The sequence below is a fragment of the Pelecanus crispus genome, chromosome 2 (genome assembly GCF_030463565.1).
Source record: "Pelecanus crispus isolate bPelCri1 chromosome 2, bPelCri1.pri, whole genome shotgun sequence".
NCBI classification, from domain to species: Eukaryota; Metazoa; Chordata; class Aves; order Pelecaniformes; family Pelecanidae; genus Pelecanus; species Pelecanus crispus.
The window spans coordinates 175,597,965-175,611,127 of NC_134644.1; the positions used below are offsets into that span (position 1 = coordinate 175,597,965).

General features: G+C 67.4%; 1 protein-coding gene across 1 annotated transcript; it reads right to left on the reverse strand.

The window, feature by feature from the left end:
* Nucleotides 1-1,480: 1,480 nt before the first annotated feature.
* GPAA1 (glycosylphosphatidylinositol anchor attachment 1) lies at nucleotides 1,481-9,516 on the reverse strand. The gene is made up of 12 exons (XM_075705844.1): nucleotides 9,443-9,516; nucleotides 9,124-9,303; nucleotides 8,902-9,013; nucleotides 8,653-8,800; nucleotides 6,673-6,774; nucleotides 6,390-6,586; nucleotides 4,239-4,435; nucleotides 3,962-4,164; nucleotides 3,808-3,839; nucleotides 3,559-3,755; nucleotides 3,293-3,469; nucleotides 1,481-1,749 (listed from the first exon to the last, which is right to left on the reverse strand). The coding sequence occupies exons 1-12, from the start codon at nucleotides 9,514-9,516 to the stop codon at nucleotides 1,506-1,508; spliced, it is 1,863 nt and encodes a 620-aa protein (XP_075561959.1). The 3' UTR covers nucleotides 1,481-1,505.
* Nucleotides 9,517-13,163: the final 3,647 nt, after the last annotated feature.

The window sequence follows — 13,163 nt, forward strand, 5'->3', positions numbered from 1 at the left end:
CTGTTGGTGTCTGTGAGGGTCCGTCACTGTGTGTGGGGGCCCCCCGGTGTCCATGGGGGTCCGTCAGGGTCCGTGGGGGGTCTGTTGGTGTCTACGAGCCCGTCGGTGTCCGTGGGGGTCCCGGTGGGGGGTCTATTGATGTCTGTTGGTGTCTGTGGGGGTCCCTGTGGGGGTCCGTCGGTGTCCCTGGGGGTCCGTGGGGGTCCTATCGGTGTCCGTGGGGGTCCATGGCGGTCCCTGTGGGGGTCCATCAGTGTCCATGGGGGGTCTGTCGGTGTCTGTTTGTGTCCATGCGGTGTCTGTCGGGGTCTGTCCGTGTCCGTGGGGGTCCCTGGGGGTCCGTGGGGGTCCCTGGGGGTCCGTGGGGGTCTGTCGGTGTCCCTGGGGGTCTGTGGGGGGTCCGTCGGGGTCCATGGGGGGTCTGTTGGGGTCTGTCGGTGTCCGTGGGGGCCCATGGGGGGTCTGTCGGTGTCTGTTGGTGTCCATGGGGGTCCCTGTGGGGGTCCATCAGTGTCCGTGGGGGTCTGTCGGTGTCTGTCGGTGTCCATGGGGGTCCGTGGGGGGTCTGTTGGTGGCCATGGGGGGCTGTTGGGGTCTGTTTGTGTCTATGGGGGGGGTCTGTGGGGGTCTGTCCGTGTCCGTGGGGGTCTGTGGGGGTCTGTCGGTGTCCGTGGGGGGGTCCGTCAGCATCCGTGGGGGTCTGTCGGTGTCTGGGGGGGGTCTGTCGGTGTCCGTGGGGGTCCCTGTGGGGGTCCATCAGTGTCCGTGGGGGTCTGTCGGTGTCTGTCGAGGTCCATGGGGGTCTGTCAGTGTCTGTGGGGGTCCTATCGGTGTCCGTGGGGGTCCATGGCGGTCCCTGTGGGGGTCCATCAGTATCCGTGGGGGTCTGTGGGGGTCTGTCGGTGTCTGTGGGGGGATCCGTCAGCATCCGTGGGGGTCTGTCGGTGTCTGTGGGGGGTCTGTCGGTGTCCGTGGGGGTCCCTGTGGGGGTCCATCAGTGTCCGTGGGGGTCTGTGGGGGGGTCTGTCGGTGTCCATGGGGGTCTGTCGGTGTCTGTTGGTGTCCGTGGGGGTCCCTGTGGGGGTCCATCAGTGTCCGTGGGGGTCTGTCGGTGTCTGTCAGTGTCCATGGGGGTCTGTCGGTGTCTGTTGGTGTCCATGGGGGTCCCTGTGGGGGTCCATCAGTGTCTGTGGGGGTCTGTCGGTGTCTGTTGGTGTCCATGGGGGGTCTGTTGGTGTCTGTTGGTGTCCGTGGGGGTCCCGTTGGGGGTCCATCAGTGTCCGTGGGGGTCTGTCGGTGTCCATGGGGGTCTGTCGGTGTCTGTTGGTGTCCGTGGGGGTCCCTGTGGGGGTCCATCAGTGTCCGTGGGGGTCTGTGGGGGGTCTGTCAGTGTCTGTCGGTGTCCATGGGGGTCTGTCGGTGTCTGTTGGTGTCCATGAGGGGTCTGTCCGTGTCCGTGGGGGTCCCTGGGGGTCCCCGTGGGGGTCCCGGTGGGCGGGGGCCCCTCACTTCCAGAAGAGAACGTTCCAGAAGAGCAGCCAGCAGGGGTAGGCGCCGAGGGCGAGGAAGGGGCAGAGGAAGGAGCCGTAGAGGTGGTGCTGGAGCAGCCCCTCGGCCAGGGCGGCCAGGAAGAGCTGCCAGCCCTCGCCCGCCGAGGCCGGCGCCTCCAGCAGCTCCCGCTGCAGGAAGATGGCCAGCAGCAGCGTGACGGCCGGCGTCGCCAGCACCAGCAGCGCCGCCAGCACCGGCCTGCGGCACCGGGGCACGTGGTCAGCGGGATGGGGCGGCGGCGGCGGCAGCGGCGGGGGGGAGGCCCCGGTGCTGGGTCCCCCCCCCCCCCGCTGCCCCGGCAGCTGCAGGTGCTGGGGAGAGGCCCCTGGACCCCGGGGAGAGCCCCCCCAGCACCCCCAAACCCCGGGGAGAGCCCCCCCATCGCCCCCGGCACCCCCAAACCCCAGGGAGAGCCCCCCCAGCACCCCCTCATCCCCCCCAGGGCCCAGGGAGAGCCCCCCCAGCATCCCCAAATGCCGGGGAGAGCCCCCCTGACACCCCCAAGGCCCAGGGAGAGCCCCCCCAGCACCCCCAAACCCTGGGAAGAGCCCCCCTGACACCCCCCCAGCACCCCCAAACCCTGGGAAGAGCCCCCCTGACACCCCCCCAGCACCCCCAAACCCCAGGGAGAGCCCCCCAGCGCCCCCCCAGCACCCCAAACCCCAGGGAGAGCCCCTCCAGCACCCCCAAACCCTGGGAAGAGCCCCCCCCCCGGCACCTCCCAGCACCCCCAAATGCCAGGGAGAGCCCCCCCCCAGCACCCCGAAACCCCAGTGAGAGGCCCTCCAACACCCCCCCGGCACCCCCAAACCCAGGGGAGAGCCCCCCAGCATCCCCCCAGCACCCCCAAAACCCCAGGGAGAGCCCCCAGCATCACCCTGTCCCGGGGAGAGCCCCCCAGCATCCCCCCCCAGCACACCCAAATCCCAGGGAGAGCCCCCCAGCATCCCCCAAACCCCAGGGAGAGCCCCCCCCAGCACCCCCCCGGCACCCCCAAACCCCAGGGAGAGCCCCTCCAGCACCCCCAAACCCTGGGAAGAGCCCCCCCGGCACCCCCCCAGCACCCCCAAACCCCAGGGAGAGCCCCCAGCATCACCCTGTCCCGGGGAGAGCCCCCCAGCATCCCCCCCCAGCACACCCAAATCCCAGGGAGAGCCCCCCAGCATCCCCCAAACCCCAGGGAGAGCCCCCCCAGCACCCCCCCGGCACCCCCAAACCCCAGGGAGAGCCCCTCCAGCACCCCCAAACCCTGGGAAGAGCCCCCCCGGCACCCCCCCAGCACCCCCAAACCCCAGGGAGAGCCCCCAGCATCACCCTGTCCCGGGGAGAGCCCCCCAGCATCCCCCCCCAGCACACCCAAATCCCAGGGAGAGCCCCCCAGCATCCCCCAAACCCCAGGGAGAGCCCCCCCAGCACCCCCCCGGCACCCCCAAACCCCAGGGAGAGCCCCTCCAGCACCCCCAAACCCTGGGAAGAGCCCCCCCGGCACCCCCCCAGCACCCCCAAACCCCAGGGAGAGCCCCCAGCATCACCCTGTCCCGGGGAGAGCCCCCCAGCATCCCCCCCCAGCACACCCAAATCCCAGGGAGAGCCCCCCAGCATCCCCCAAGCCCCAGGGAGAGCCCCCCCAGCACCTCCCCAGCACCCCCAAACCCCAGGGAGAGCCCCCCCAGCACCCCCCCAGCACCCCCAAGCCCCAGGGAGAGGGGTTCCCCGCCCCCCCCCCAGCACCCTGGCTCACTTGGGGCCGGTGGGCGCGGCGGCGGCGGCGGCGGGCACCATGGTGGCGGCCAGGAGGAAGCCGAGGGAGAAGTTGAGGAGGGCGAGGCAGCCCAGCTGCAGGGCCAGGGCCAGCAGCGCCAGCAGCTTCAGCGTCATCCAGCCCCGGTCGCTGCCGCCGCCGCCGCCCGCCAGCACCCTGCGGGGACGAGGAGCGGGGAGACGCGCTCAGCGCCGCGGGGACGCGGCACCCCAGCGAACATCCCCCCCTCAAAACCCCGCCGGTACCGGTGGGTGTTGTGGGGCAGGGCCATGCCGGCCACGTAGATGGCGATGACGGTGAGGACCACGGCTTCCGACTCGGAGACGGGGAAGTGTTGGGTGGCCACGCGTTGTCCCAGCACCGGTAAAAAATAAAGAGCGAGGCCGGCGGCGTGGCAGATGAGCAGCGGCGGTACCAGCGCCAGCAAGCCGGGCCGGGATTCCTGAAATAAAAAATGAAAACGTGGGAGCGCGGTGGTGGTGGTGGGGTTCCGCGGGGAGGGGCAGGGGCGGGGAAGGGCCCTGACCTCCCCGGCTGCGTGGTCGCCGTCCCAGAGCCGCTCGGCGTTGCTGGCCTCGCACTTGCTCAGCTTCATCCAGAGGTCCAGGGCGTGGGGACGGGTCAGGGAAAGGAGCGGAGCAATTTGGCCGCCCTCCCCCCGCCCCACCGAGCCCTCCCGCTCTGCCCAGAAGGATATCTTGAGGATGAGGACGAGGATGAGGAAGCCAAAGGCCGGCATGTAGACGCCGATGGAGACGAAGCGGGACAAGGAGGGCAGCAGGTAGAAGAAGTAAGACTGGTGCAGCCGCTCCAGGAGGTTGTTGAGCTTCCGAAACATCCCCTCCAGCGTCCTGCGGGCACAGCGAGGAGGGGAGGCTGCGCCCCGCCGACCCCCTCGCCCCGACCCGCGGCCCCGCCAACTCACTTGCCCACGGTGGTCATGTCGTACTTGTACTGCCGGAAGCTGTTGATGCCGCGGAGGGTGATGGCCTCGATGCGGTAGCGGAGGAAGAGGCCGTGGTCGCCGCGGGGCCGGCCCGAGGCCTGGGCCAGCACCATCAGCAGCAGCGTCTGCAGGCTGTGGGCGTAGGCGGGCAGCGAGTCCCAGTCCGAGCGCTGCAGCTGCGGGGAGAGAGCGCGGCGTCGCGGCGGGGAACGGCCCGGCCGCGGGCTGGAAAAGACCCCGGAGGTCACCCAGCCCAGCCGTCAGCCCAACGCTACCGAGTCCAGCACTCCACCAGTTCAAGGAGAGTCATAATTCCATGTGTCCTGGCTTGGCGGCTGGATTATTTATAATGAAAGTAAAAACTAGCAATCACTAAGGTTGGAAACGATCTTTAATATCATCCAGTCCAACCATCAACCCAACGCTGCCAAGTCCACCACTAAACCAGTTCAGAGGAGAGGAATAATTAATTTCATGTTTCCTGGTTTGGTGACTGGATTATTTTTTAATGAAAGTAAAAACCAGGAGTCATTGAGGTTGGAAAAGACCTTGAAGATCACCCAGCGCAACCATCAACCCAACGCTATCGAGTCCAGCACTCCACCAGTTCAGGGAGAGTCATAATTCCATGGTTCCTGGCTCGGTGGCTGGATTAGTTTTTAATGAGAGTAAAACCAGGAATCATTAAGGTTGGAAAGGATCTCTAAGATCATCAGCCCAACCATCACCCCAACACCCCCATGCCCACTAAACCATGTCCCCAAGTGCCACCTCTGCCCGTTTTTTTGAACACAAACACACGTATGTGTAAGTAAAGAGGTTTCATAGAATCATCGAATCGTTGGGGTTGGAGAAGACCTTGAAGATCACCCAGTCCAACCATCAACCCAACGCTACCAAGTCCACACTAAACCAGTTCAGGGCAGAGACATAATTAATTTCATGTGTCCTGGCTTGGTGGCTGGATTAGTTTTTAATGAAAGTAAAAACTTGGAGTCGTTGAGGTTGGACAAGACTTTTAGGATCATCCAGTCCAACCATTAACCTAACACTACCAAGTCCACCACCAAAACAGTTAAGAGCAGAGTCATAATTTCATCTTGCCTGGCTTGGTGGCTGCATTATTTTTAATGTAAGTAAAACCAGGAATCACTAAGGTTGGAAAGGCTCTCTAAGATCATCAGCCCAACCATCACCCCAACACCCCCATGCCCACCAAACCATGTCCCCCAGTGCCACCTCTGCCCGTTTTGAACCCCTCCAGGGCTGGGGACTCCCCCACCTCTCTGGGCAGCCTGTTCCAATGCTTGACCACTCTTTCCATGAAGAAATTTCTCCCAATATCCAACCTAAACCTCCCCTGGCGCAGCTTGAGCCCATCTCCTCTCGTCCCATCGCTGTTCCTTGGGAGCAGAGCCCGACCCCCCTCCCTGCCCCCTCCTGCCAGGAGCTGCAGAGCGATCAGGTCTCCCCTCAGCCTCCTCTTCTCCAGGCTGAACACCCCCAGCTCCCTCAGCCGCTGCTCCCAGCCCTGTGCTCCAGACCCTGCCCCAGCTCCGCTGCCCTTCCCTGCACACGCTCCAGCCCCTCCGGGTCCTTCTTGGAGCGAGGGGCCCAAAACTGGACACAGCATTCCAGGTGCGGCCTCCCCAGCGCCGAGCACGGGGGGACGATCCCTGCCCTGCTCCCGCTGGCCACACTACCCCTGATTGTGGCCTCTCAGTGCTGAAAGGGGCTGATAGGAAGGGTGGGGGCAAGCTTTTTAGCAAGGCCTGTAGCCACAGGGCAAGGAGTAATGGATTTAAACTCAAGAAGAATAGATTTAGACTGGATATAAGGAAGAAATTGTTTACGCTGAGGGTGGTGAGGCACTGGAAGGGGTTGCCCAGAGAGGCGGTGGAGGCCCCATCCCTGGGAACATCCCAGGCCAGGCTGGACGGGGCTCGGAGCACCCTGGGCTGGTTAAAGCTGTCCCTGGCACTGCAGGGGCTGGGCTGGGTGGGCTCTGAAGGGCCCTGCCCACCCAAACCATTCCATGATTCCATGATTCTACAAGCCAGGACGCTCTTGGCCACCTGCAAAACTGTGAAAGCAGCAGCTTTGCCGGCGGCAGGGCCGGGGCGGGCTCACCTTGCCCTGGATGGTGCAGAGCAGGCCGTTCTTCTGGCAGAAGGCGTGGAAGAGGTTGAGGAGGTCGAGGTTGGGCAGCTGCCCGTTCAGCCCCTCCACCGCCACGTCGAAGCTGGTGACCACGTCGCTGCTCAGCTCCAGCGCGATGGCCGCCTGGATGGCTCCCGCCCGGCCCAGCGTCCCCGAGGAGCGCACCTCTGCGGGCACCGCGCACCGGGTTCAGCGCCGCCGCCGGCCCCGCCGGCACGGCCGAGGAACGGCCGCGGTTCCCCCCCGGCCTCACCGGTGATGTTGACGTCGTGGTAGGCCTCCAGCCAGGCCTCCATGCCCAGCAGGTCGTGCTCATTCACCAGGAAGATGATGTCCTTCGCCCAGTAGATCTGGCCTGAAGGCAACGGGGTGGCTGCGGCAGACCGGTCCCTGCCCCGGCAAAGCCTTGGCACAGTCCCGGCACAGCTTGGCGCGGTGCTAGGAGAGCCTGGCACAGCCCTGGCACAGCCTGCTCCCTGCCCCGGCAAATCCCAGCAAAGCCCTGGTAAAGCCCAGTCCCTGCCCCGGCAAAGCATGGCACAGGCCCGGCACAGCTTGGCACAGCCCTGGCAAAATCCAGCACAGCCCTGGCAGAGCCCGCTCCCTGCCCTGGTAAAGCCCGGCACAGCCGCAGCAGAGCCTGGTCCCTGCCCGGGCAAGTCCTAGCAAAGCCCTGGTAAAGCCCAGTCCCTGCCCTGGCAAAGCCTGGCACAGGCCCGGCACAGCTTGGCACAGCCCTGGCAGAGCCCAGCCTCTGCCTTGGCAAAGCCTTGGCACAGTCCCGGCACAGCTTGGCGCGGTGCTAGGAGAGCCTGGCACAGCCCTGGCACAGCCTGCTCCCTGCCCCGGCAAATCCTAGCAAAGCCCTGGCAAAGCCCAGTCCCTGCCCCGGCAAAGCATGGCACAGGCCCGGCACAGCTTGGCACAGCCCTGGCAAAATCCAGCACAGCCACAACAGATCCTGCTCCCTGCCCCGGCAAATCGTAGAAAAGCCCTGGCAGAGCCCAGTCCCTGCCCCGGCAAAGCCTGGCACAGGCCCGGCACAGCTTGCCACAGCCCTGGCAAAGCCCAGTCCCTGCCCCGGCAAAGCCTGGCACAGGCCCGGCACAGCTTGCCACAGCCCTGGCAGAGCCCAGTGTCTGCCCTGGCAAAGCCTGGCACAGGCCTGGCACAGCTTGGCACAGCCCTGGCAGAGCCCAGTCCCTGCCCCGGCAAAGCCTGGCACAGGCCCGGCACAGCTTGCCACAGCCCTGGCAGAGCCCAGTCTCTGCCTTGGCAAAGCCTTGGTACAGGCCTGGCACAGCTTGACACAACCCTGGCAAAATCCAGCACAACCGCGGCAGAGCCTGGTCCCTGTCCTGGCAAAACCCATTCCCCGTGTTGGCAAAGCCCAGCACAACCGCGGCAGAGCCTGGCACAGCCCTGGCAGAGCCCAGTCCCTGCCTCAGCAAAGCCTGGCACAGGCCCGGCACAGCTTAGCAAAGCCCAGGCAGCGCCCAGTGCCTGCACCGGCAAAGCCCGGCACAGCCTGGCACAGCCCAGTCCCTGCCCCGGTAAAAAGCCTGGCACAGCCCTGGCAGAACCTGGCACAACCTTGGCAGAGCCCAGTCCCTGCCCCGGTAAAAAGCCTGGCACAGCCCTGGCAGAACCTGGCACAACCCTGGCAGAGCCCAGTCCCTGCCCTGGTAAAAAGCCTGGCACAGCCCCGGTAAAAAGCCTGGCACAGCCGAGCAGAGCCCAGTCCCCGCCCCGGCAAAGCCCAGAGAGCCCCGGCAAAGCCCGGCACAACCCCAGCAAAGCCCAGTCCCTGCCCTGGTAGAGCCCATCCCTGCCCCAGTAAAAAAACTGGCACAGCCCTGGCAGAACCTGGCACAACCCTGGCAGAGCCCAGTCCCTGCCCCGGTAAAAAGCCTGGCACAGCCCCGGTAAAAAGCCTGGCACAGCCCTGGCAGAACCTGGCACAGCCGAGCAGAGCCCAGTCCCCGCCCCGGCAAAGCCCGGCACAACCCTGGCAAAGCCCAGTCCCTGCCCTGGCAGAGCGTGGCACAGCGCCGGCAGAGCCCGGCACGGCCCCGGTGTGACGCGCTCCCCGTCCTGCCCCCCAGAAAAGCCGGACCACCCCCCCCCAGCTGCGAGCCGGCGGGTCCCCGGCGCTCCCCCCAACCCCCTGAGCCCCCCGAAGCAGCGCCGGGCTGCGGGGAGGGGGTGCCGAGCCCCCCGTGCCGGGCCTCACCTCGGAAATAGGAGGCGAGAGCCAGCATCAGCCCCACGGCCTGGTTGTTGTGGGGCCCCTCGCTGCAGGGCACGCTCAGCACCAGCGCCTCGGTGCTGGCGGCGCGCGGCGCTCGCAGGATGCCGTACACGTTCGTGCCCTTCACCATCTGCCGAGGGAAAAGGGGTCGGGGTCAGCGGGGGGTACGGCCGGGACCCCCTGCCGCGGGCCGGGGGGGCTGGCGGGGGGCGGGGGGAAGCCGAAACGCACGTATCGCTCGCGGGTCTCGTCGGGGAAGGGCAGGGTGCGGGAGAAGGGCTGCTTGTGCACCTCCAGCCCCAGGTTCCACATGGTTTTCTCCAGCCAGGCCACCGGCATGCCTCTGGAAAGCGGGAGAGAGGGGATGCAAACCCCAAAAAAAGACCCCAAAACCTTCCCCGCAAGCCCCTCCGCCCCCGCCCCGAGCCGCGCCCCCAGCCCCCGGGTTCTCACCCCGCTTTTTTCTTGTGGCCGGCGAATTCGCGGGCGTAGGAGAGGGCCCTCTCGCCGAAAACGAACTGCTCCTCCACCATGGTGGAGCCCATGGCGTTCTCCGACATGTAGGTGCGGGGGGCGAGGGGCTGGAAGGCCAAGGCCAGGAACCAGCCCAGCCCCGCCACATAGCTCAGGACGCTGCAGGAGAGGAGATGGGGGGCTTGGGGGGGGGGTTGGGGGGCTCGGGGGGGTTTGGGGGGAGGTTTGGGGGGGGTTTAACCCCCGGCCGCGGGTGCCAGGAGGTTCCCCGGCCGCGGGCGGCCCCGCCAGCACTCACCAGAGAGGGGTGTTGAGGCGCAGGACGAGGCGGGAGAGCGCCCGGCGGCAGTGGGGGTCCGACAGCAGCCCCATGGCGGGGGCCGGGGGGGGCCGGGGGGGGCCAGGGGGTGCCGGGGGTCAGGGGGCCGTGGGGTGCCGGGGGTCAGGCTGCTGGTGGGGAGATGACGGGGTCCCCACCGGCACGGGGGGGGGCTGGCCCCACGGGTGCCCCTCGCCTGGGGCTGCCCACGGATCCACCCGGCCCCCCCCGCCCAGGCACCCGCAGCCCCCCTGTGCACCCCACGGGGCTGTCCCCAAATGCCCCAGCCTGCCCCACGGCCCCTGGCCCTGCCCCACACACGCCCCACATGCACCCCATGGCCCTGGCCCTGCCCCACACGCACCCCATGGCCCCTTGCCCTGCCCCACACGCGCCCCACATGCACCCCATGGCCCTGGCCCTGCCCCACACGCGCCCCACATGCACCCCATGGCCCTGGCCCTGCCCCACACGCACCCCATGGCCCCTTGCCCTGCCCCACACGCGCCCCACATGCACCCCATGGCCCTGGCCCTGCCCCACACGCACCCCATGGCCCCTTGCCAGCCCCACACGCACCCCATGGCCCTGGCCCTGCCCCACAGCCCCTGGCCCTGCCCCACACGCACCCCACGGGCCCTTGCCCTGCCCCACACGCACCCCACGGCCCCTTACTCCCCCCACAGCCCGTGTCCCTGCCCCACACACACCCCACAGCTCCTTACCCACCCCACATGAACCCCATAGCCCTGTCCCTGCCCAAAACGCACCGCACGGCCTTGTCCCTGTCCTACGGTCCCTTCCCTGCCCCACACACGGCCCCTCACCCGCCCCACAGGCACCCCATGGCCCCATCCCTGCCCCACATCCCCCCCAGAGCCCCTCACCCGCCCCACACACCCCCCGAGAGCCCCTCATCCATCCCACACACCCCCCGAGAGCCCCCTACCCGCCCCACACACCCCCCCAGAGCCCCTACCCACCCCACACACCCCCTGAGAGCCCCTCATCCACCCCACACACCCCCCGGGAGCCACTCACCTGCCCCACACACCCCCCAGACACCCCTACCCGCCCCGCACACCCCCCCAGAGCCCCTCATCCACCCCACACACCCCCCCAGAGCCCCTCACCCGCCCCACACACCCACCAGAGCCCCCTACCCACCCCACACACCCTCGAGAGCCCCTCATCCACCCTATACACCCCCCAGAGCCCCCTACCCGCCCCACACACCCCCCCAGAGCCCCTCACCTGCCCCACACACCCCCCAGACACCCCTACCCGCCCCACACACCCCCGAGAGACCCTCACCCGCCCCACACACCCCCGAGAGCCCCTCATCCACCCTATACACCCCCCAGACACCCCTACCCGCCCCACACACCCCCGAGAGCCCCTCATCCACCCTATACACCCCCCAGAGCCCCTCACCCGCCCCACACACCCCCCAGAGCCCCTCACCCACCCCACACAGACCCCACGACCCCCGTCCGTGCCCCCCACGCCCCCCAGGGCCCCATTTCCCCCCCCCCCCCCCGAGCCCCCTACCCGGCCCATGGCCCCCACCGCTCGCGCCGCCCGGCCAGGCCGCTCAATCACCCGCGGCACGGGGCAGGCCGGGGGAGGAGCCCAGAGACATCGATGGGCACCGCCCGCCCCGCTCTGCGCATGCGCCGGCGGGAGGAGCCGGGGGGGCACCAGGGACTGGGTGTGCAAGGGGGGGGTGTGTGCAAGGGGGTGTAACAGGGACTGGGTGTGCAAGGGGGGGATGTGTGCAAGGGGGTGTAACAGGGACTGGGTGTGCAAGGGGGGGGTGTGTGCAAGGGGGTGTAACAGGGACTGGGTGTGCAAGGGGGGGGGTGTGTGCAAGGGGGTGTAACAGGGACTGGGTGTGCAAGGGGGGGATGTGTGCAAGGGGGTGTAACAGGGACTGGGTGTGCAAGGGGGGGGTGTGTGCAAGGGGGTGTAACAGGGACTGGGTGTGCAAGGGGGGGGTGTGTGCAAGGGGGTGTAACAGGGACTGGGTGTGCAAGGGGGGGGTGTGTGCAAGGGGGTGTAACAGGGACTGGGTGTGCAAGGGGGTGTAACAGGGACTGGGTGTGCAAGGGGGGTGTGTGTGCAAGGGGGTGTAACAGGGACTGGGTGTGCAAGGGGGGGGTGGGTGTGCAAGGCAGTGTAACAGGGACTGGGTGTGCAAGGGGGGGGTGGGTGTGCAAGGCGGTGTAACAGGGACTGGGTGTGCAAGGGGGGGGGTGTGTGCAAGGGGGTGTAACAGGGACTGGGTGTGCAAGGGGGTGTAACAGGGACTGGGTGTGCAAGGGGGGGGTGCAAGGGGGTGTAACAGGGACTGGGTGTGCAAGGGGGGGGTGTGTGCAAGGGGGTGTAACAGGGACTGGGTGTGCAAGGGGGGGGTGGGTGTGCAAGGGGGTGTAACAGGGACTGGGTGTGCAAGGGGGTGTAACAGGGACTGGGTGTGCAAGGGGGGGGGTGTGCAAGGGGGTGTAACAGGGACTGGGTGTGCAAGGGGGGGGTGTGTGCAAGGCGGTGTAACAGGGACTGGGTGTGCAAGGGGGGGGGTGTGTGCAAGGGGGTGTAACAGGGACTGGGTGTGCAAGGGGGGGGTGTGTGCAAGGGGGTGTAACAGGGACTGGGTGTGCAAGGGGGGGGGTGTGTGCAAGGGGGTGTAACAGGGACTGGGTGTGCAAGGGGGTGTAACAGGGACTGGGTGTGCAAGGGGGGTGGGTGTGCAAGGGGGTGTAACAGGGACTGGGTGTGCAAGGGGGGGGTGTGTGCAAGGGGGTGTAACAGGGACTGGGTGTGCAAGGGGGGGGGTGGGTGTGCAAGGGGGTGTAACAGGGACTGGGTGTGCAAGGGGGTGTAACAGGGACTGGGTGTGCAAGGGGGGGTGGGTGTGCAAGGGGGTGTAACAGGGACTGGGTGTGCAAGGGGGGGTGTGTGCAAGGGGGTGTAACAGGGACTGGGTGTGCAAGGGGGGGGTGGGCGTGCAAGGGGGTGTAACAGGGACTGGGTGTGCAAGGGGGGGTGGGTGTGCAAGGGGGTGTAACAGGGACTGGGTGTGCAAGGGGGTGTAACAGGGACTGGGTGTGCAAGGGGGGGGTGTGTGCAAGGGGGTGTAACAGGGACTGGGTGTGCAAGGGGGGGGTGGGTGTGCAAGGGGGTGTAACAGGGACTGGGTGTGCAAGGGGGTGTAACAGGGACTGGGTGTGCAAGGGGGGGGGGTGTGCAAGGGGGTGTAACAGGGACTGGGTGTGCAAGGGGGGGGGTGTGTGCAAGGCGGTGTAACAGGGACTGGGTGTGCAAGGGGGGGGTGTGTGCAAGGGGGTGTAACAGGGACTGGGTGTGCAAGGGGGTGTAACAGGGACTGGGTGTGCAAGGGGGGGGTGGGTGTGCAAGGGGGTGTAACAGGGACTGGGTGTGCAAGGGGGGGGGTGTGTGCAAGGGGGTGTAACAGGGACTGGGTGTGCAAGGGGGGGGTGGGTGTGCAAGGGGGTGTAACAGGGACTGGGTGTGCAAGGGGGGGGTGTGTGCAAGGGGGTGTAACAGGGACTGGGTGTGCAAGGGGGGGGTGGGTGTGCAAGGGGGTGTAACAGGGACTGGGTGTGCAAGGGGGGGGGTGTGTGCAAGGGGGTGTAACAGGGACTGGGTGTGCAAGGGGGGGGTGGGTGTGCAAGGGGGT